The sequence below is a fragment of the Ranitomeya imitator genome, chromosome 4 (assembly GCF_032444005.1).
Source record: "Ranitomeya imitator isolate aRanImi1 chromosome 4, aRanImi1.pri, whole genome shotgun sequence".
Taxonomy (NCBI): Eukaryota; Metazoa; Chordata; class Amphibia; order Anura; family Dendrobatidae; genus Ranitomeya; species Ranitomeya imitator.
In genome coordinates, this window is record NC_091285.1 from 137,605,573 (window position 1) to 137,628,470 (window position 22,898).

At 48.1% G+C, this 22,898-nt stretch overlaps 1 protein-coding gene across 2 annotated transcripts in view; it reads left to right on the top strand.

Annotated features, from left to right (window-relative positions):
* The first annotated feature begins 15,935 nt into the window (after positions 1 to 15,935).
* Positions 15,936 to 22,898, top strand: part of NSD1 (nuclear receptor binding SET domain protein 1) — a 149,875-nt gene continuing 142,912 nt past the window's right edge. The window contains exons 1-2 of one of the 2 annotated variants that reach the window (XM_069763951.1): positions 15,936 to 16,086; positions 16,855 to 17,735. In XM_069763951.1, the coding sequence (XP_069620052.1) occupies positions 16,872 to 17,735 (864 nt within the window). In that variant the 5' untranslated portion in view covers positions 15,936 to 16,086; positions 16,855 to 16,871. Of the gene's footprint in view, positions 16,087 to 16,245; positions 16,438 to 16,854; positions 17,736 to 22,898 lie in introns of those variants that run through there. The other variant, XM_069763952.1, reaches the window with a different exon arrangement.

The following is a 22,898-nucleotide window of genomic DNA, read 5'->3' on the forward strand; positions in this document are numbered from 1 at the left end:
CGTCCACATCTAGGGAGGTTAGCCACAGTGCCATGGGCTTTAAACTTCTTGATGACACTGCGCACGGTAGACACAGGAACATTCAGGTCTTTGGAGATGGACTTGTAGCCTTGAGATTGCTCATGCTTCCTCACAATTTGGTTTCTCAAGTCCTCAGTCAGTTCTTTGGTCTTCTTTCTTTTCTATATGCTCAATGTGGTACACACAAGGACACAGGACAGAGGTTGAGTCAACAGCAGTAACCCCCCACAAGTGACCCCATTTTGGAAACTACACCCCCTAAGGAACTTATCTAGGTGTGTGGTCAACACTTTGAACCTCCAAGTGCTTCACACAAGTTTATAACGTAGAGCCGAAAAAATTAAAAATAATTTTGTTTTCACAAAAATGATCTTTTCACCCCCAATTTTTTATTTTCCCAAGGGTAGCAAGAGAAATTTGACCCCAAAAGTTGTTGTGCAATTTGTCCTGAGTATCTCCATACCCTGTATGTGGGGGTAAACCTCTGTTTGGGCGCACTGCGGAGCTCGGAAGGGAAGGAGTGCTGTTTGACTTTTTAATCTTTTAATTGTGAGAGCGGACGCCATTTTGGGTTTGTAGATGTGCCTAACAGCAGAAACCCCCCACAACTGACCCGATTTTGGAAACTACACCCCTCAAAGATTTTAATCAGGGGTATATTGAGCAATTTGAACCCACATGTACGACACAGAGTTTGATAACATTAGGTCGTCATATTGAAAAAATTCATTTTTTTTCCATGAAAATCTTGTTTTAGACCTGAATGTCTCACTTTTTTCAGAAATAACATCAAAAATTGGACCCCACAATTCGTTACCCACTTTATTATGAGCGCAGCGATATCCCATATGTAGTCAAAAAGTTCTGTTTGGACAAATGGCAGGGCTTGGACAGAAAGGGGCACAATGTGACAAATTTGGCTTTATCTGAAATTGAAGATCCAGGACCCATTCAAAGCTTCTAGAGACATTGAGCAAAAAAGAAAATCCTTCCAGGAATTATTACTCAGAGAGGGAGGCATGCTCCTAAAACACATTGGCTGACTATAAAATTGGTCTTGCTAACAAAACAGTTGTCCCGCATTTGCGTATATTGTAGCAGAAAGAATAAACTGTACTGGAATGAAGGGCAAAATGTGTAGGAAAATGCAGCCAACTATGTGGCAAAGCGGAGTTTGTTCCAAAGATGAAAGAACAACATCAGGGTTAGAATGGCAGACACTTTCAGAGACTGGTCGTACAACGTCCTTTTAGCTCTATAAATCCCTATATGAGAGACGAATGTGCCAATAGACGTGGTACACCATAGCAAGCTCCCACCCGCCAAGGTCAGAACCGCTATATGCACAAAACAACCAGTTCTCTATAGAAAGTATTGTCTGGTACCAGAGGTTCGGCAAGAACCATAAAGTAAAGTCCATAGTGTATAAGTACGGAACTTCCTAATTTTTTAGAAATCCTACAATAAAATGATCATGCCCGTATCATCAACATAAATATAAGTAATATAAATGGAAGCCAAAGTTTTGTGTAGCAAGACAGTCGTAAAAACAGTCAAAGTTAGATAAATGGTCAAAAATGTTTGTGAGTAATCAAGTCCTAGAATTCATTTTCAGATGATCTCACTTTTCAAGATAATTTCTGAGGTCCACATTCTAACGCTTATTGACGTGAGTACGTTGACGAGAATTTGTTGGAATAGTAGTTTGGTATGGGATTGATCGAGTCCTAGAATTTTCAGATGACCTGACTTTGCAAGAACATTTGTGGGGTCCACACTCTAGAGCGTACAGACGTGGGTACGTGGATGAGAATTTGTTGGGATAGTAGTTTGGTACGGGATTGATCAAGTTCTGGAATTAATTGTGAAATGGGGTAAAATGGGATCTACTAATAAAAATTTTCTTTATCAATTGTTCCAAATTATTCTACTGGGGCCACTAAGCAGAAAATAAAAATTATTGAAAAAAAAAGCAAACTAATAGGTGGTGTGGTAGGTCTCAAAACAGGGGGAGATACAAAGGCCTGCTTGGGATGGGCATGTGGGGCAATAGAATCAGGAATCACTCCGTCTGCCATGCTTTCTGCAAACTCGGCATCTTTTTTGAGGATACCTTTGGGTGGGAGTGACAGGGACAGGGTGAGGAAAATGGCGTTCTGAAAGACTCCGGGAATCCTCAGAGTCAAAGGCTTCCCCCGGTGCCATTGACTCAAATATGAGGCTCTCTACAACTTTTTCCTGAAAGTGCAGGAATGTAAGTGGTCCTTGGGATTTTTTATACAGGACAAAGCTGTTATATGTGGCAGTTTGAATAAGGTAGATTGCCACCTTTTTATACCACGCCCTGGTCTTCCTCTTGACCAGGTATGGTTGCAGAACCTGGTCTGACAAGTCTACGCCACCCATATTTTTGTTATAGTCTGTGACGCAGACTGGTTTTTCCTTGTCCCTGGTGGCACCCCTCTCTCTGACCGTCACAGTGGTGTCCGTATGCAGTGTGGAAAGCATGTAGACGTCCTTCCTGTCTTTCCACTTCACTGCAAGAAGTTGGTCACTTGCGAGTGAGAATGACGCCCCCCTCTCCAAACGTCTGGACACCAACTGTGATGGAAACCCCACTCTGTTTTCCCTCACTGTCCCATAGGCCCTTGTATTTGCAGCATGGAGGGATTTGTATAGGGGGATTATTATTATTATTATTTATTTATACAGCACCATTGATTCCATGGTGCTGTACATGAGAAGGGGTTACATACAAGTTACAAATATCACATACAGTAAACAAACTAACAATGACGGACTGATACAGAGGGGCGAGGACCCTGCCCTTGCGGTCTTACATTCTACAGGATTATGGGGAAGGAGACAGTAGGTTGAGGGTTGCAGGAGCTCCGGTGTTGGTGAGGCGGTAGCTCCGGTGTTGGTGAGGCGGTGGCTCCGGTGTTGGTGAGGCGGTAGCTTCGATAGTGATGAGGCAGCAGCGGTGTCAGTGCAGGCTGTAGGCTTTCCTAAAGAGATGAGTTTTCAGGTTCCGTCTGAAGGATCCGACTGTGGATGCTCGTGTAGTAGTTGTCAGTATACACTCGGCACCCTTATTGTATTGTTAACGTTGTTACTTATGACTTTTGTGTTTGAAACTGTTAAACTGTAAAGTGCTGCGGAATATGTTGGCGCTATATAAATAAAGATTACTATTATTATTATTACCCTTGATGGAGAAAGGGCATCATTAGCTCTCAGACAATTTTGCCTGGGATACCAATTGTCTGGGGGCAGTTTGGGGGGTTTATTTGGTGGTCCCTACCTTCATAAATTAGGAAGGTTGACGTGTACCCTAATGAGCTCTCGCAAGTTTTGTATAATTTTATGCCGTATTTGGCTCTCTTGGAGGGAATAACAGACAGCCCTTGTAGCTCATCAAGGACTCGTCGACTGCCACATTTTGCTCTGGGGTATAGGAATTTAGAAACAAAGTTTTTAGGAGGGAAATTAGGGGTCTTAATTTATTTAGCCAATCGTAGTTGGGTCAGTTCTTGGGAGAGCTTGGGAATTGTCACTGAAGTGGAGGAATCTCATCAGGGCTTCGTAACGGACTCGGGACATGACGGCTGCAAATACATGGGTGCAGTGGACAGCTTTTGTTGCCCAGTAAGAGCAGAGTGTGTTTTTTTTTACTAAACCCATATTCAAGGTGAGGCCTAAGAAGTTTTTTATTTCGGGGACATTTGTGGGGATCCAGGAACGGGAATGAAAGGCAGTAGGCTTTTGGGAAATATATTGCCGGGCATATAGGTTTGTTTGGTGGACGATTAATTGCAGGACTTCAGGGCTAATGAAAATTTGAAAAAAATCAATAGGGGAAAAATTGGTGACATCTACTCTTATTCCAGGGGCTGCAGAAAAAGGGGGAATTTGAGGGGAAAATGAGGTGTCATTATACCACAGCGGTGGGGGGACTGCGGTACTTGGTCCTGCCTCTGAAGCTTCAGCAGTGACGACCGACTCCGCTACCACCGGGCTGGGGGATCCCGTGGAGGAAGAGTCGTCATCACTGTCTGAAAGCTGCTCAGCTTCAGAGGCAGATTCTGTTTCACTGCCGTAGCTGCCAGAGCAAAGCAGGCTGTAAGCTTGCTCCGCGCTGAAAGTTCTGTGGGCCATTTTATTTCCTCTGCTAACCCTAATATGCATAACCCTAACACTAAAAAATTTTAAAAAAATTATTAGAAACAAAAATTATACATTTTTTTTTATTTTTTATAATCCTCTGCTGATGATGCAGGGATTACGGAGAACGGGGGTGGGTAAATGGGATGCTGGCGGATGCAGAAATATGTTTTTGTTAACTGACAGGGCAGCACTTGAAATATAGTCTCTCTCTCGTCTCTCCCAGAACTACAAGGAGAGAAGAGAGAGGTACAGCCCAAGTGCTGCCATATTTATCAAATATTAGGGGTTTTGATCACTGTGATAGGACATATCACAGTAATCAAAACCCAGCAGCCAATGAGAAAATTCTCACTGGTTGCTGGGTGTCTGCTGGCAGATCTTGGCGGGCGCACTGCGCATGCGCCCGCCATTTTCTTCCAGCAGAGAAGAAGAAGGGGGGCCTGGAGCAGTGGGCTGGGGACCTGGGACTGGGGGACATCACCTGCGGGGGACTTCTAGGTATGGTGGGGGCTCGGGGGACTCTTTCTCTCCCCTCTGATGTGCGATCACATCAGAGGGGAGAGAAATGCAAAGCAAACTTTTTTTTTTTTTACATATTATATGCTATATGGAGCGATCGCAACCCCGGGGGTCTGTGAAGACCCCCGGGATTGCGATCTCTCCTGGGGTCGGTAAAAACCGACCCCAATACACTGGCGCGGGAAGCTAGGTTTTGGCGGGCACATCTGCACATGCGCCTGCCATTTTGGAGCCCAGAGGAGACGGAGGAGGGTCGGGGACCAGGGGGGCACCTTTTTCGGTACATTAGGTACCATGGGGGGGCTCGGGGGGACCCTATTTCTCTCCCCTCTAATGTGCGATCACATCAGAGGGGAGAGAAAGAAAACACAAGTCCGGATTTTTTTTGCGTTCGCCAGTAAACGGTTAATTACCGGCGATCGCAAAAGCGGGGTCGGTAAAAACCGACCCGAATCATGTTCTCTGGGGTCTCGGCAGCCGAGACCCTGGAGAAAATCGGACTCTGGGGGGGCGCTATTTACTTTTTCCACAGCGCCGTTATTAACGGCGCTGTGGTTTAAGTACCCTTAATGACCGCCGTTAAAATGCGTATCGGCGGTCATTAAGGGGTTAAAGGTGAACTTCAAGCTCAAGGAATATCACTGTCAGATCGCACCCTCGATCGTTGTATGAGCCAAAGTGGACTTCATTGGAGACGAAAAAAGGAGGACACTATTGTTGAAAAAAATCATAAAAAGGTCAGACTGGAATTTGCCAAACTACATGTTGACAAGCCACAAAGCTTCTGGGAGAATGTCCTATGGACAGATGAGACAAAAATGGAACTTTTTGACAAGGCACATCAGCTCCATGTTCACAGATGGAAAAATGAAGCATATCAAGAAAAGAACAATGTCCCTACTGTGAAACATGGAGGAGGCTCTATTATGTTCTGGGGCTGCTTTGCTGCATCTGGCACAGGGTGTCTAGAATCTGTGCAGGGTTCAATGAAATCTCAAGACTATCAAGGGATTCTAGAGAGAAATATGCTGCCCAGTGTCAGAAAGCATGATCTCAGTCGCAGGTCATGGGTCTTTCAACAGGATAATGACGCAAAACACACATCTAAAAGCACCCAAGAATGGCTAAGAGGAAAACATTGGACTATTCTGAAGGGGCCTTCTATAAGCCCTGACCTAAATCCTATTGAGCATCTTTACAAAGAGCTGAAACATGCCGTCTGGAAAAACAACCTTCAAACATGAGACAACTGGAGCAGTTTGCTCTTAAGGAGTGGGTCAAAATATCTGTTGAGAGGTGCAGAAGTCTCATTGACAGTTACAGGAAACGTTTGATTGCAGTGATTGTCTCAAAAGGTTGTGCAACAAAATATTAAGTTAAAGGGAACCTGTCACCCCGTATTTTAAAGATGAGATAAAAATGGCATTAACAAGGGCCAGAGCTGAGCTTTACAGTACTGTCTTCTGTGTGTTTATATTCCGCACCTATGTTGCCGAAATACCTTTTGAAAGTCGGCGTTTGGTGCTGTCACTCAGTCAGGTCTGGTCAGATGGGCGTTGATAAGTTGCGGATCCTCCCCCACCTCTTGCGTTTCCCTGCGAATGTTATTCCCGCCGTCAGCGTTGTGCTTAGCGCCTGCGCACTAACGTATAATTTGGCGCCTGCGTATTATGGTTTTCCCAACTGTGGGCATATCATAATGGACATTACTGCGCATGCGCGTGTCGGCACTTTTACCTGTGTGCCCCGGAAGTGGTCTGTTATGGCTGGCAATCAGGCAACACAGCGTGCAGTAATCAGCGCACATACAGAGATCTGGCAATAACCCAAAACAATAGGACGAGCTCTGAGACGTGGAATCTCTGTAGACTGCAGTACCTGATCTATCCTCACACAACTGGAAGCAGCAGTGGATTGCGCCTATCCACTACCTATGCAACTCGGCACTGCCTGAGGAGCTGACTAGCCTGAAGATAGAAATACAAGCCTGACTTACCTCAGAGAAATACCCCAAAGGAATAGGCAGCCCCCACATATAATGACTGTTAGCAAGATGAAAAGACAAACGTAGGAATGAAATAGATTCAGCAAAGTGAGGCCCGATATTCTAGACAGAGCGAGGATAGCAAAGAGAACTATGCAGTCTACAAAAAACCCTAAAACGAAAACCACGCAAAGGGGCAAAAAGACCCACCGTGCCGAACTAACAGCACGGCGGTGCACCCCTTTGCTTCTCAGAGCTTCCAGCAATAGATAATAACAAGCTGGACAGAAAAAAACAGAAAACAAACTAGAAGCACTTATCTAGCAGAGCAGCAGGCCCAAGGAAAGATGCAGTAGCTCAGATCCAACACTGGAACATTGACAAGGAGCAAGGAAGACAGACTCAGGTGGAGCTAAATAGCAAGGCAGCCAACGAGCTCACCAAAACACCTGAGGGAGGAAGCCCAGAGACTGCAATACCACTTGTGACCACAGAAGTGAACTCAGCCACAGAATTCACAACAGTACCCCCCCCTTGAGGAGAGGAAACCTTCATAGGTATATGACGAGAAGATAACCAAACCAGATCCCCAACACGAAGTCGGGGTCCCACACGGCGTCTGCGATTAGCGAAAAGCTGAGCCTTCTCCTGGGACAAGGTCAAATTGTCCACTACCTGAGTCCAGATCTGCTGCAACCTGTCCACCACATTATCCACACCAGGACAGTCCGAAGACTCAACCTGTCCTGAAGAGAAACGAGGATGGAACCCAGAATTGCAGAAAAATGGAGAGACCAAGGTAGCCGAGCTGGCCCGATTATTAAGGGCGAACTCAGCCAACGGCAAAAATGACACCCAATCATCCTGGTCAGCGGAAACAAAACATCTCAGATATGTTTCCAAGGTCTGATTGGTTCGTTCGGTCTGGCCATTAGTCTGAGGATGAAAGGCCGAGGAAAAAGATAGGTCAATGCCCATCCTACCACAAAAGGCTCGCCAGAACCTCGAGACAAACTGGGAACCTCTGTCAGAAACAATATTCTCAGGAATGCCATGTAAACGAACCACATGCTGGAAGAACAAAGGCACCAAATCAGAGGAGGAAGGCAATTTAACCAAGGGCACCAGATGGACCATTTTAGAAAAGCGATCACAGACCACCCAAATGACAGACATCTTTTGAGAAACGGGAAGGTCAGAAATGAAATCCATCGAAATAGGTGTCCAAGGCCTCTTCGGGAACGGCAAGGGCAAAAGCAACCCACTGGCACGTGAACAGCAGGGCTTAGCCCTAGCACAAATTCCACAGGACTGCACAAAAGCACGCACATCCCGTGACAGAGATGGCCACCAGAAGGATCTAGCAACCAACTCCCTGGTACCAAAGATTCCTGGATGACCGGCCAGCACCGAACAATGAAGTTCAGAGATAACTTTACTAGTCCACCTATCAGGGACGAACAGTTTCTCGGCCGGACAACGATCAGGTTTATTAGCCTGAAATTTCTGCAACACTCTCCGCAAATCAGGGGAGATGGCAGACACAATGACTCCTTCCTTGAGGATACTCGCCGGCTCAGATAACCCCGGAGAGTCGGGCACAAAACTCCTAGACAGAGCATCCGCCTTCACATTTTTAGAGCCCGGAAGGTATGAAATCACAAAATCAAAACGAGCAAAAAACAACGACCAACGGGCCTGTCTAGGATTCAAGCGCTTGGCAGACTCAAGATAAGTAAGGTTCTTATGATCAGTCAAAACCACCACGCGATGCTTAGCACCCTCAAGCCAATGACGCCACTCCTCGAATGCCCACTTCATGGCCAGCAACTCTCGGTTGCCCACATCATAATTACGCTCAGCAGCAGAAAATTTCCTGGAAAAGAAAGCACATGGTTTGAACACTGAGCAACCAGAACCTCTCTGTGACAAAACCGCCCCTGCACCAATCTCAGAAGCATCAACCTCGACCTGGAACGGAAGAGAAACATCAGGTTGACACAACACAGGGGCACAGCAAAAACGACGCTTCAACTCCTGAAAAGCTTCCACGGCAGCAGAAGACCAATTAACCAAATCAGCACCCTTCTTGGTCAAATCGGTCAATGGTCTGGCAATGCTAGAAAAATTACAGATGAAGCGACGATAAAAATTAGCAAAGCCCAGGAATTTCTGCAAACTTTTTAGAGATGTCGGCTGAGTCCAATCCTGGATGGCCTGAACCTTAACCGGATCCATCTCGATAGTAGAAGGGGAAAAGATGAACCCCAAAAATGAAACTTTCTGCACACCGAAGAGACACTTTGATCCCTTCACGAACAAGGAATTAGCACGCAGTACCTGGAAAACCATTCTGACTTGCTTCACATGAGACTCCCAATCATCTGAGAAGATCAAAATGTCATCCAAGTAAACAATCAAGAATTTATCCAGATACTCACGGAAAATGTCATGCATAAAAGACTGAAAAACAGATGGAGCATTGGCAAGTCCGAACGGCATCACCAGATACTCAAAATGACCCTCGGGCGTATTAAATGCCGTTTTCCATTCATCTCCCTGCCTGATTCTCACCAGATTATACGCACCACGAAGATCAATCTTAGTAAACCAACTAGCCCCCTTAATCCGAGCAAACAAGTCAGAAATCAATGGCAAGGGATACTGAAACTTAACAGTGATCTTATTAAGAAGGCGGTAATCAATACACGGTCTTAGCGAACCATCCTTCTTGGCTACAAAAAAGAACCCTGCTCCCAATGGTGACGACGATGGGCGAATATGTCCCTTCTCCAGGGACTCCTTCACATAACTGCGCATAGCGGTGTGTTCAGGTACGGACAAATTAAATAAACGACCCTTAGGGAATTTACTACCAGGAATCAAATCGATAGCACAATCACAATTCCTATGCGGAGGAAGGGCATCAGACTTGGACTCTTCAAATACATCCTGAAAGTCCGACAAGAACTCTGGGATGTCAGAAGGAATGGATGACGAAATAGACAAAAATGGAACATCACCATGTACTCCCTGACAACCCCAGCTGGTTACCGACATAGAGTTCCAATCCAATACTGGATTATGGGTTTGTAGCCATGGCAACCCCAACACGACCACATCATGCAAATTATGCAGTACCAAAAAGCGAATAACTTCCTGATGTGCAGGAGCCATGCACATGGTCAGCTGGGCCCAGTACTGAGGCTTATTCTTGGCCAGAGGTGTAGCATCAATTCCTCTCAACGGAATAGGACACCGCAAAGGCTCCAAGAAAAATCCACAACGTTTAGCATAATCCAAATCCATCAGATTCAGGGCAGCGCCTGAATCCACAAACGCCATGACAGAATATGATGACAAAGAGCACATTAAGGTAATGGACAAAAGGAATTTGGACTGTACAGTACCAATAACGGCAGAGCTATCGAACCGCCTAGTGCGTTTAGGACAATTAGAAATAGCATGAGTAGAATCACCACAATAGAAACACAGTCTGTTCAGACGTCTGTGTTCGTGCCGTTCTACTTTAGTCATAGTCCTGTCGCACTGCATAGGCTCAGGTTTACTCTCAGACAATACCGCCAGATGGTGCACAGATTTACGCTCGCGCAAGCGACGACCGATCTGAATGGCCAAGGACATAGACTCATTCAAACCAGCAGGCATAGGAAATCCCACCATTACATCCTTAAGAGCTTCAGAGAGACCCTTTCTGAACAAAGCCGCTAGTGCAGATTCATTCCACAGAGTGAGTACTGACCATTTTCTAAATTTCTGACAATATACTTCTACATCATCCTGACCCTGGCATAAAGCCAGCAGATTTTTCTCAGCTTGATCCACTGAATTAGGCTCATCGTAAAGCAATCCCAGCGCCTGGAAAAATGCATCAACATTACTCAATGCAGAATCTCCTGGTGCAAGAGAAAACGCCCAGTCCTGTGGGTTGCCGCGCAAAAAAGAAATAATAATCAAAACCTGTTGAATAGGATTACCAGAAGAATGAGGTTTCAAGGCCAAAAATAGCTTACAATTATTTCTGAAGCTCAGGAACTTAGTTCTGTCACCAAAAAACAAATCAGGAATCGGAATTCTTGGTTCTAGCATCGATTTCTGATCAATAGTATCTTGAATCTTTTGTACATTTACAACGAGATTATCCATTGAGGAGCACAGAGCCTGAATATCCATGTCCACAGCTGTGTCCTGAAGCACTCTAATGTCTAGGGGAAAAAAAAGACTGAAGACAGAGCTAAGAAAAAAAAATGATGTCAGGATTTCTTTTTTCCCTCTATTGGAAATCATTGAATGGCTCCTTGTACTGTTATGGCTGGCAATCAGGCAACACAGCGTGCAGTAATCAGCGCACATACAGAGATCTGGCAATAACCCAAAACAATAGGACGAGCTCTGAGACGTGGAATCTCTGTAGACTGCAGTACCTGATCTATCCTCACACAACTGGAAGCAGCAGTGGATTGCGCCTATCCACTACCTATGCAACTCGGCACTGCCTGAGGAGCTGACTAGCCTGAAGATAGAAATACAAGCCTGACTTACCTCAGAGAAATACCCCAAAGGAATAGGCAGCCCCCACATATAATGACTGTTAGCAAGATGAAAAGACAAACGTAGGAATGAAATAGATTCAGCAAAGTGAGGCCCGATATTCTAGACAGAGCGAGGATAGCAAAGAGAACTATGCAGTCTACAAAAAACCCTAAAACGAAAACCACGCAAAGGGGCAAAAAGACCCACCGTGCCGAACTAACAGCACGGCGGTGCACCCCTTTGCTTCTCAGAGCTACCAGCAATAGATAATAACAAGCTGGACAGAAAAAACAGAAAACAAACTAGAAGCACTTATCTAGCAGAGCAGCAGGCCCAAGGAAAGATGCAGTAGCTCAGATCCAACACTGGAACATTGACAAGGAGCAAGGAAGACAGACTCAGGTGGAGCTAAATAGCAAGGCAGCCAACGAGCTCACCAAAACACCTGAGGGAGGAAGCCCAGAGACTGCAATACCACTTGTGACCACAGAAGTGAACTCAGCCACAGAATTCACAACAGTGGTCATAGGCGCATACTGTATAGCTGGATGCCGGTAACAGTTTCTCAGCCCCACCTGCGATCGTAAGTTTTACCGGCATCCAGCTATACATTAAATGCGCATATAACCACTTCCGGGGCACACAGGTAAAAGTGCCGACAAGCGCCTGCGCAGTGATGTAACGTACGCTATGCCCACAGTTGGGCACAGCATAATGCGCAGGCGCAAGAGGCTCATTTAATGCGCAACTGCGAAAAAAGTGCGCGATCTGTGTGATTCACAGAGCGCATTTAAGTCATACACGCCGAGGAGCAGGGGGGAGGAACCGCAACTTATCAACGCCCATCTGACCAGACCTGACTGAGTGACAGCACCAAACGCCGACTTTCAAAAGGTATTTCGGCAAGATAGGTGCGGAATATAAACACACAGAAGACAGTACTGTAAAGCTCAGCTCTGGCCCTTGTTAATGCCATTTTTATCTCATCTTTAAAATACGGGGTGACAGGTTCCCTTTAAGAGTACCATTATTTCTGTCCAGGCCTATTTCATGAGTTTTATTATTTTAAACATTTTGTGGAAGTATGGTTGAAAAGCAATGTCTGACTTTCATTTGTTCATTCTCATAGATCTTTTTTTTATTATTACTTTTGTCACATTCAAGTTATTTCTGTGACCATTGTGGGTTTTTCTGTCTTTAAACGAGCGCTACCAAATATTTTGACCACATGTGTACTTTAGCCAGACCAAACCAGATTTGGGGAATGTGCCCATCTTTCCCAAATATCTGCTTCATTGATGCGCTCATCCACCAGTAAACCACCAATGGACAATTGTAACATCCCTACCGCCATCACTGCATGGCTTCCCATCTCCCATCTTACTCACCACTCCAGGCCAGGCTGTGAGTTCTGTCCTCTGCCGGCTCCATGCTCAGGGCCTCATGCCCTTGCTTGCTGCATGCTTCCTGGCTGTATGCTTAGGGCAGCAGCCCCGGCACTTCCTGATTCTTATAGAGATTGTGTGCACTCTCCTAATATGTCCCCAACCTATTGCTAGGAGGCATCAGGTCCTTAAGGCATCTCCACCCACTGGGAGATGCCTGAGCAACGTACTTTCTCAGTGTCTTGCTTCTGAGTTGCCAGGTCCTGTCCTGTCTCTGGCACCCTGGGGACTGCATACCCAGGCCCGTGTCTGTATTCTTGTGTCTCATTTCTACCACCCTGGGGGCTGTATACCCAGGCCTGAAACCTTGTCCTGTACTTGTTCCCGTGTCTGTCCTTGTCTGAACTCTGGTCTGTACCTGTTTGTATCCTTGTTTGTTGCCTTCTCTCCTCAGCTGTGTGTATCCTAGTGTCTACTCCTTCTGCTCTGTCTGCGCAACCTGCAGCTCTGCTCTCCGCGTCCTTCGGCTCTGCTCTGCTCCGCATCCAGCGGCTCTGTTCTGCTCTCCACGTCCTGAGGTTCTGCTCTGCTTGCCGCATCCTGCGGCTTTGCTCTGTACCTGCTCCGGACCCTGTGTGTCTTTGTTCCTCCAGTCTGAACTGGTTCCTATCTGTTCCCTTTTCCTACTCGTACCTGCCTTTGTTCCTGCCCTACCCGTTACAGTCCCGACTCCTCCAGCCTGTTCCTTGCCCGCCTGCCAGAGTGCCAGCCGTGCCTACCAGTGCCAGCTGTTCCAGCCTGCCTGAGTGCCAGCCATGCCTGCCAAGCCCGCCAGCCAGAGTGCCAGCCGTGCCTGCTTGCCTGAGAGCCAGCCGTGCCCGCCAGACTGCCTGCCATGCCAGCCTGTCTACCAGAGTGCCAGCCGTGCCCGCCTGAGTACCAGTCGTGCCCACCCATACTTGCCCGCACCTGATGCTTGTGTTCCGTTCCCCAGTGGGATCAGATGCTACAGCCAGACACCGTCCTGGAGTGGTACCTGGTAGCTACCTGCCGCACAAGTCTGACCTCACAACTAGAGGTTCCAGTGAACACCAAGGTAGCTGCTTAGTCACCCCCTCCAGGGTAGTCCGGTTTGTGGCACAGTGGGGCCGCAATCCTCACTCATGCCATCCATTCAGGGAGCGAGCATTACAACAATGCTTCGGCTGCTGAGAGAAGACCACCTTTGCACTGCAATGTGGCCACATATTGGGATCTGTGGCACCTCAGACACAAGGAATGGGATCTGTGGCACCTGACACAAGGTATGGGATCTGTGGCACATCAAACAGAAGGTATGGGATCTGTGGCACCTCAGACTCAAGGTATGGGCTCTGTGGCACCTCAGACACAAGGTATGAGATCTGTGGCACCTCAGACACAAGGTATGGGATGTGTGGCACTTGACACAAGGTATGGGTTCAGTGGCACCTCAGGCACAAGGTATGGGCTCTGTGGCATCTCAGGCACAAGGTATGGGATATGTGGCATCTCAGGCACAGGGTATGGGCTCTGTGGCACCTCAGACACAAGGTATGGGCTCTGTGGCACCTCAGACACAAGGTATGGGCTCTGCGGCACCTCAGACACAAGATATGAGATCTGTGGCACCTCAGACACAAGGTATGGGATGTGTGGCACTTGACACAAGGTATGGGATCTGTGGCACCTCAGACACAAGGTATGGGCTCTGTGGCACCTCAGACACAAGGTATGGGATTTGTGGCACCTCAGACACAAGGTATGGGCTATGTGGCACCTCAGGCACAAGGTATGGGCTCTGTGGCATCTCAGACACAAGGTATGGGATCTGTGGCATCTCAGGCACGGGGTATGGGCTCTGTGGCACCTCAGACACAAGGTATGGGCTCTGTGGCACCTCAGACACAAGGTATGGGCTCTGCGGCACCTCAGACACAAGATATGAGATCTGTGGCACCTCAGACACAAGGTATGGGATGTGTGGCACTTGACACAAGGTATGGGATCTGTGGCACCTCAGACACAAGGTATGGGCTCTGTGGCACCTCAGACACAAGGTATGGGATCTGTGGCACCTCAGACACAAGGTATGGGCTCTGTGGCACCTCAGACACAAGGTATGGGATTTGTGGCACCTCAGACACAAGGTATGGGCTATGTGGCACCTCAGGCACAAGGTATGGGCTCTGTGGCAACTCAGACACAAGGAATGGAATCTGCGGCACCTCAGACACAAGGTATGGGCTCTGTGGCACCTGATACAAGGTATGGGCTCTGTGGCACCTCAGACGGGAGGTATTGGCTGTGTGGCACCTCAGACAGGAGGTATGGGCTGTGTGGCACCTCAAACACAAGGTATGGAATCTGTGGCACCTCAGACACAAGGTATGGGCTCTGTGGCACCTCAGACACAAGGTATGGGATCTGTGGCACCTCAGACACAAGGTATGGGCTCTGTGGCACCTCAGACACAAGGTATGGGATTTGTGGCACCTCAGACACAAGGTATGGGATTTGTGGCACCTCAGACACAAGGTATGGGATTTGTGGCACCTCAGACACAAGGTATGGGCTCTGCGGCACCTCAGGCACAAGGTATGGGCTCTGTGGCATTTCAGGCACAAGGTATGGGATCTGTGGCATCTCAGGCACGGGGTATGGGCTCTGTGGCACCTCAGACACAAGGTATGGGCTCTGTGGCACCTCAGACACAAGGTATCAGATCTGTGGCACCTCAGACACAAGGTATGGGATGTGTGGCACTTGACACAAGGTATGGGTTCAGTGGCACCTCAGACACAAGGTATGGGCTCTGTGGCACCTCAGACACAAGGTATGGGATCTGTGGCACCTCAGACACAAGGTATGGGCTCTGTGGCACCTCAGACACAAGGTATGGGATTTGTGGCACCTCAGACACAAGGTATGGGATTTGTGGCACCTCAGACACAAGGTATGGGCTCTGTGGCACCTCAGACACAAGGTATGGGATTTGTGGCACCTCAGACACAAGGTATGGGCTCTGTGGCACCTCAGGCACAAGGTATGGGCTCTGTGGCAACTCAGACACAAGGAATGGAATCTGTGGCACCTCAGACACAAGGTATGGGCTCTGTGGCACCTGATACAAGGTATGGGCTCTGTGGCATCTCAGGCACAAGGTATGGGATTTGTGGCACCTCAGACACAAGGGAAGCCTAATAACCAAGGGATTTGCTACTTGTGCAGTTCTCCCATGTCAGCCCCAGCCAGGACCCGAGAGCTGTGCTCAGAGGCCTAGTGCTGTACAAGGCACGGGCGACCTCTAGGTGGCTGCCTCCATGACAGGAAACTGCTCATGTTTATTCATTAGGCCATGCTCAGCTCAGAGGAATGGACGGCACTAGTCAGCCATGCACACAGTACTGCAGACAGGCCGGACATAATGGAGACAAGGTGTGAGAGTGGCGGCCACCAGTCAGCAATGCAGGAGAGGGGACAGGCCGCGCCCGGCCCGCCATTTTGATATTGTGTGAGCCCTTCCCAGAAGCTAACTACCCCTGCCCGTGTGTGTGCTGCCCCCAGTGCCAGGCGAGCAGTGTCACCCCTCCCCCACAGCAGTGCAGCCTCCCGACGACTACCTCGGCTGCCTCCTGACTGCAGCCTCCCCTCCCCCACGCAGGCTCCGCACGCCCTCCGCTCTGAGGCAAGAAAGCAGCCAGCAGTGGCCGCTGCGTGCAGTGCGGCCGGGGGAGGTAGTGCAGACGGCTGCGGGCCTAGCGCTCTGTGATGAGGGGCAGGCGCACGGTAAGGCCGGGGGGCACACTTCTCCATCCTCCATTCCGGCAGCACACCGCAGAGGTGCAGGGCCACCGTGCAGACGCGTGCCGGTGCCGTGTGGCTGTGCTCGGCGCTGCCTGTGTGCACCGTGCAGGACAAAGCCGGTCCTCGGGCTTATCCCGGCCGGCGCTCGTATGACCTGTGCTCACATGGCGGCGCAGCGTATCGTGCGGCCCCCTCCTTCCCGCTAGGCGCAGGCTGGGCGCTCATGTAGGCCTCTGCTGCTGAGGGTGGCTGCCATTTTGGCTAGAGGACGGGGTTGCACTTAGTGGGTATGTGCTCCGTGCAGTGGAGCTCGGGATGGGGCAGCCTTTGTATGTGAATGTCTAGCATCCTCCATTGTTTGGCTCCTGCCTGCTGCTCATGTGTCTTTTCTATGCCTAGGTTCATGCCTGCACAGGATGGATGAAGCCTGTGACCTAGGCAGGCTCAGCAGTGCTCCCAGCTACTACATTGATCCAGATGCCCCATATAAGAGGGGCCGAGACCCCGAGCCACGGAACGGCTGCAGCGTGCCACTGACTTCTCCGCTGCAGAGCCATCCACCGGGTTATGGGCAGGATCCCTCGTGCCATTACATTCCTCTACGAAGGCTTCAAGACCTTGCCTCCATGATGGATCGAGAAAGCATGAATGGATCTCACGATATGAAAAGACCAGAACCAACGACTCCGCCGTACTTCTATAATAATAATAGTGAGCCAGCAATCGTACCCGCCAGACCTGATCCCAACCACTGCTATCCAGATGGACCGTTAAAGATCGGTAAACCGTTAAAAAACGGCATGCACCCTCCTGATTCATATCACATGGAGTCCCAATATAGCCTGGAGCCTCTGCATTATAACCTAGGTGGACATGAATTTGGCATGGCGTTGCCTGTGTATGGACAACAGCCTTCAGTGGTGGAAAATATTGGGGAAATTACTTCCAAAATTGGCACCCCTCCAGGTTTTGATACAGAGTTAGAGGATTTAGTTCCCTTAGATTGGGGGGATGAGCCTGGGAATCCAATGAATAGTAAAGATGGGGAGCAGAAAACCTCTTTTTTAGCTATGATTCAAGATCCCGAAATTCCAAATGGATCTCATGCCAGTCCAATGTCTGACAATCTGCTATCTCCCGCTCAGCTGGATGGTGAACTCAGTGGCCAAGGTCCACGTGGTCAGATGTGTGCTGGAGATCAATCTGTTTCTCAAGAGGAAGATCTAGAAGACTTTGAAGGAAACCATGAATTGTCTTCTGGGAACTTGGAATTACAAGATGTAAGCAAAATCCTGGGATTTTGGGAGGGTTTTACAGGTTGTTGCTTGGCAGTGGAATCTCACATGCTCAAAGTGTTTCAGACTTTGCTGCGCGTCAAAGGGTGGTCTTCCAAATATGTGCCAGGGTCATGGAGACCTCCAAGGCGGCTGATCTTCAAAATAGGTCATCATCAATTTTATATTGTTGGTGGTCTGACTATTGACACTGCCTCAGTCAGCTATTTCTAGGGGTCACAGTGCTTTTCGAGTGACGCACCCCCTTCATTGTTTACACTGTGCTGTACACCAGCTTTTTTGTTTTTAGTAGTAGCTTTGCTTGGTGTAGCCTTGTGCCATTAAAATAACTGAGCCTGAGGTGCTCTACCAAGCATTACTGTTACTAAAAATGGGAAGCTGTGCTGTACAGAGCAGTGGAAACTATGGCGAGGACGTGTCGCTCTGCGGAGCACTGCGCCGTACAAACGCTGATTACTGGGGGTCCCAATAGTCAGACCCCTATCAATTTAAAATCGATGACCCTGCCTACCGTCTTATTGAAGCTCAGTATATATGTGGTGATTATATGATCATGCATTGGCTGTCTGAGCTTGTGCTTCTAGGAAACATTCATGGGGCAGATTGGTGGTAACTTTTGCTGCATCTATTAGTACATTTCTGGAGCAAGCGCATGGATTTGAACAAACTTGCCATGTGTGATTATACCTTTTAATTGTACGGCCAGAGGATGTGGCGGGCACATGGCCAATGCTCTGCCCACTCCCTGAGGATCAGTGGCTGCACAGTTGTGAAACTAAAGTGGTGGCAATGGGCCTGTGTGGCTGGCAGAGCTGCGGCTGCATATGAGCAGTTGCGCGTTCTGGCTGCCCCCTTATACATAACCTTTTGAAGAAGGCCTTGTCCGTGAATCGTGTAGATGTTCTGTCTCGATTTTTCACTGATAGAGTAGCTGTAAGTCTGGTGCTATTCACGTGTTTTTTTTTTTTTTTTGCGAACCATCTGTCCACAAGTGTTATGTAGAGGCATAATATAAATGAGACTTTTACATACCTGTAAGGCTACGTTCAGACTAGCGTTGTGCGCCGCTGCGTCGGCGACGCAACGCACGCAAAAACGCGTCAAAACGCACGCAAAAACGCTGCATTTTGCGACGCGTGCGTCGTTTTTTGCCGAAAATCGGACGCAAGAAAAATGCAACTTGTTGCGTTTTCTTGGTCCGACGCTTGCGGCAAAAAAGACGCATGCATCGCAAAACGCAACAAACAATAACGCATGCGTCCCCCATGTTAAACATAGCCCGAAGCATCGCCCGACGCTAACCCGACGCACACTAGCACAACGCTAGTCTGAACGTAGCCTAAATGATTAATTCTGTAGAGAACTGCCACAACTGATGTGGACTAAATCTCTCCTGATTTCGAATAGCTTTTGAAAAAGAAACCTGTTCAGAAGTAGCATTGTTGTTGTTGGGGAAAAAAATGTGCATGTAAATGAAAATTTGCAAAGCTATTCGCTTGCTGCAAAAATTGTGTGGATTGTCAAGTCTGCCGGTCCCTTAAAATCTGCAGATTCAATCATTTCTATGCAGAGGGTAAACCTATAACACATGCAAGTTTAGTTCCAGGTTACTGCGGATACATGGTGCCGAGCAGTGCAGCGTGTGTCCGGCACTGGTTGTATGTCAGCCAGGTATGTTTTACTCAGAACTGCTGTGGTGTTTCAGAGAAAAGCATTCTTCATACCTGCCGGTAACCGAGCCATGCAGCATGCTAGTCTGAAAGGCGGGTCCCTTGTGGCTTCCTCCCACCCGCTAAGGGCGACTGACTTGTCTCTACCTATACAAGCATGTAGGCAGCGATCTGTCAGTCACTATCAGCAGGCAGAGAGAAGCCACCAGGGACTCAACTGTCCGACTAGTCTGTGCACGGATCGGTCCCCAGGAATTTTCACATTTTTTTTCGCTATAAAAGCGCAATAAAACCGTGAAAAACGCTTACATTAAAGGGAACCTGTCACCCCGAAAATCGCAGGTGAGGTAAGCCCACCGGCATCAGGGGCTTATCTACAGCATTCTGTAATGCTGTAGATAAGCCCCCGATGTTACCTGAAAGAGGAGAAAAAGACGTTAGATTATACTCACCCAGGGGCGGTCCCGCTGCTGGTCCGGTCAGATGGGTGTCTCTGGTCCGCTGCGGCGCCTCCTATCTTCATTCCAAGACGTCCTCTTCTGATCTTCAGCTCCGGCTCCGGAGCAGGCGTACTTTATCTCCCTGTTGAGGGCAGAGCAAAGTACTGCAGTGCGCAGGCGCCGGGCCTCTCTGACCTTTCCTCAACAGGGCAGACAAAGTACGCCTGCAGCATTACAGAATGCTGTAGATAAGCCCCTGATGCCGGTGGGCTTACCTCACCCGCGGTTTTCTGGGTGACAGGTTCCCTTTAAGCATCCTATTATTAGAATGCATTCCGCATTTTTTGTGCACATGCTGCGTTTTTTTTTCCGCGGCGAAATCACATTCCGGAAAAAAGGAGCATGTTCATTCTTTGTGCAGAATCGCAGGGATTCCGCACACATAGGAATGCATTGATCCGTTTACTTTCCACATGTGGCTATGCCCACCATGCCAGAAGTAAGCGGATCATGTGTGGTTGATGCCCAGGGTGGAGGAGAGGAGACTCTCCTCCAGGCCTTGGGAACCATATACCTGTAAAAAAAAAAAAAAAAGAATTAAAATAATAAATCGTGATATTCTCACCTTACGGCGGCCCAGGCAATCTTTCCGCTCCTCGCAATGCTCTCGTTCCCAGTAATGCCTTGCGACAATGACCTGTGATGACGTGTGGTCTCGTGTGATGCTACGTCTGGGGTCATTGCCGCGAGGCATTACTGGGAATGCGAGCAATGCGAGGAGCGGGAAGGCTGCCGGGGACGCCGGAGGGTGAGAATATCACGATTTTTAAAAAATTATTTTTAACATGAGATCTTTTTACTATTGATGCCGCATAGGCAGCATCGATAGTAAACGTTGTTCACACTTGTCAAACACTATGTTTGATAAGTGTGACCAACCTGTCAATGAGTTTTCCAAGTGATGCTACTTATCGCTTGTAAAATGCTAGTGTTTAGCGGGAAAATGCATGCCAATTCTTCCGCATGCGTTTTTCCTGCAGCAGGGAGTTCCGGAATTGCCTCGGATTTTTCGTTTTTTTTTTTTCTGGAGCTTCACAATGCATTAAATAGCGTGAAATCCGTGAAAAATCCGCAAAATTAATGAACATGCTGCGTTTTTTAGCACAATGTGCACAAATTGCGGATTGCGTTCTATTAATAGGGTACTTAATGGATGCGTTTTTTTCACGGTTTTATCGTGTTCTTGTAGCGAAAAAACACACAAATTCTGGATGGTGTGCACACAGCCTTAGGCTATGTGCACACGTTAAGGATTGGGGTGCAGAATTTTCTGCACAAAATCCGCATCTCCTGGCAGAAAACGCAGGTGCAGATTTGACGCGTTTTTTTGTGTGGATTTTGTGCGTTTTTGTTGCGGCTTTTGTGCGGATTTCATGCGTTTTTTTAGCACTGTGGATTTCTATAATGGAATGGTTCAGAAACGCTGCAGATCCGCACAAAAGTGACATGCTACTTTTGATCCGCAGCGTTTTTCATGCGGATTTTTTCGCACCATTAGCACAGCATTTTTTTTTCTATTGATTTACATTGTACTGTAAATCACTTTGTGGATCTGCAGCGTTTCGACGCGGAAAAAAATGCTACGGATCCGCACTATATCCGCATCGTGTGCACACAGCCTTAAGGTACCGTCACACTGAACGATATCGCTAGCGATCCGTGACGTTGCAGCGTCCTGGCTAGCGATATCGTTCAGTTTGACACACAGCAGCGATCAGGATCCTGCTGTGATGTCGTCGGTCGCTGCAGAAAGTCCAGCACTTTATTTGGTCGCTGGACTTCCTGCTGACATCGCTGAATCGGCGTCACACACACAATAAAAAAAAACCCAAACACTCCATACTTACCTTCCGCTGTCTGTCCCTCGGCGCTCTGCTTCTCTGCCCTGTGGGCTTACACAGGGCAGAGAAGCAGAGCGCCGAGGGACAGACAGCGGAAGGTAAGCATGAAGTGTTTTTTTTTTTTTACTTTAACGCTGGTAACCAGGGTAAACATCGGGTTACTAAGCGCGGCCCTGCGCTTAGTAACCCGATGTTTACCCTGGTTACCAGAAGACATCGCTGAATCGGCGTCACACACACCGATTCAGCGATGTCTGCAGGAGGTCCAGCGACAAAATAACGTGCTGGACTTTCTGCAGCGACCAACGACAGCACAGCAGGATCCTGATCGCTGCTGTGTGTCAAACTGAACGATATCCCTAGCCAGGACGCTGCAACGTCACGGATCGCTAGCGATATCGTTCAGTGTGACGGTATCTTAAGTTCACACAGGGCGTTTTTGCTGCGTTTGTTATGCTAATTTTCAGCTGCTTTTTACAATACCAGCAAAGCCTATGAGATTTCAGAAATCTCATGCACACACATTGTTTTTTTTGGCATCTGTATTTTGTGCTATGCTGCGTTTTTTTGGACATAGAGCATGTCACTTATAGGGTATGTTCACACGTTCAGGATTTCCATCCTTTTTTTTTTCAGGACAGTTTTTTTAAAAAACTGCAGCTCTTGGCAGAAAACGCAGGTCCTTTTTTGATGCGTTTTTTGATGCGTTTTTTGATGCGTTTTTTGATGCGTTTTTTTTATCCTTTTTTTACTGTGTGTTTCCTAGGAAGCTTTTTAGGGCTAAAATGGCTGAAAATACCCTACCCCTAACCCTACCCCTAACCCTACCCCTAACCCTACCCCTACCCCTAACCCTACCCCTAACCCTAACCCTACCCCTAACCCTACCCCTAACCCTACCCCTAACCCTACCCCTAACCCTACCCCTACCCCTAACCCTACCCCTACCCCTACCCCTACCCCTAACCCTACCCCTAACCCTACCCCTAACCCTACCCCTAACCCTACCCCTAACCCTACCCCTAACCCTACCCCTAACCCTACCCCTAACCCTACCCCTAACCCTACCCCTAACCCTACCCCTAACCCTACCCCTAACCCTACCCCTAACCCTACCCCTAACCCTACCCCTAACCC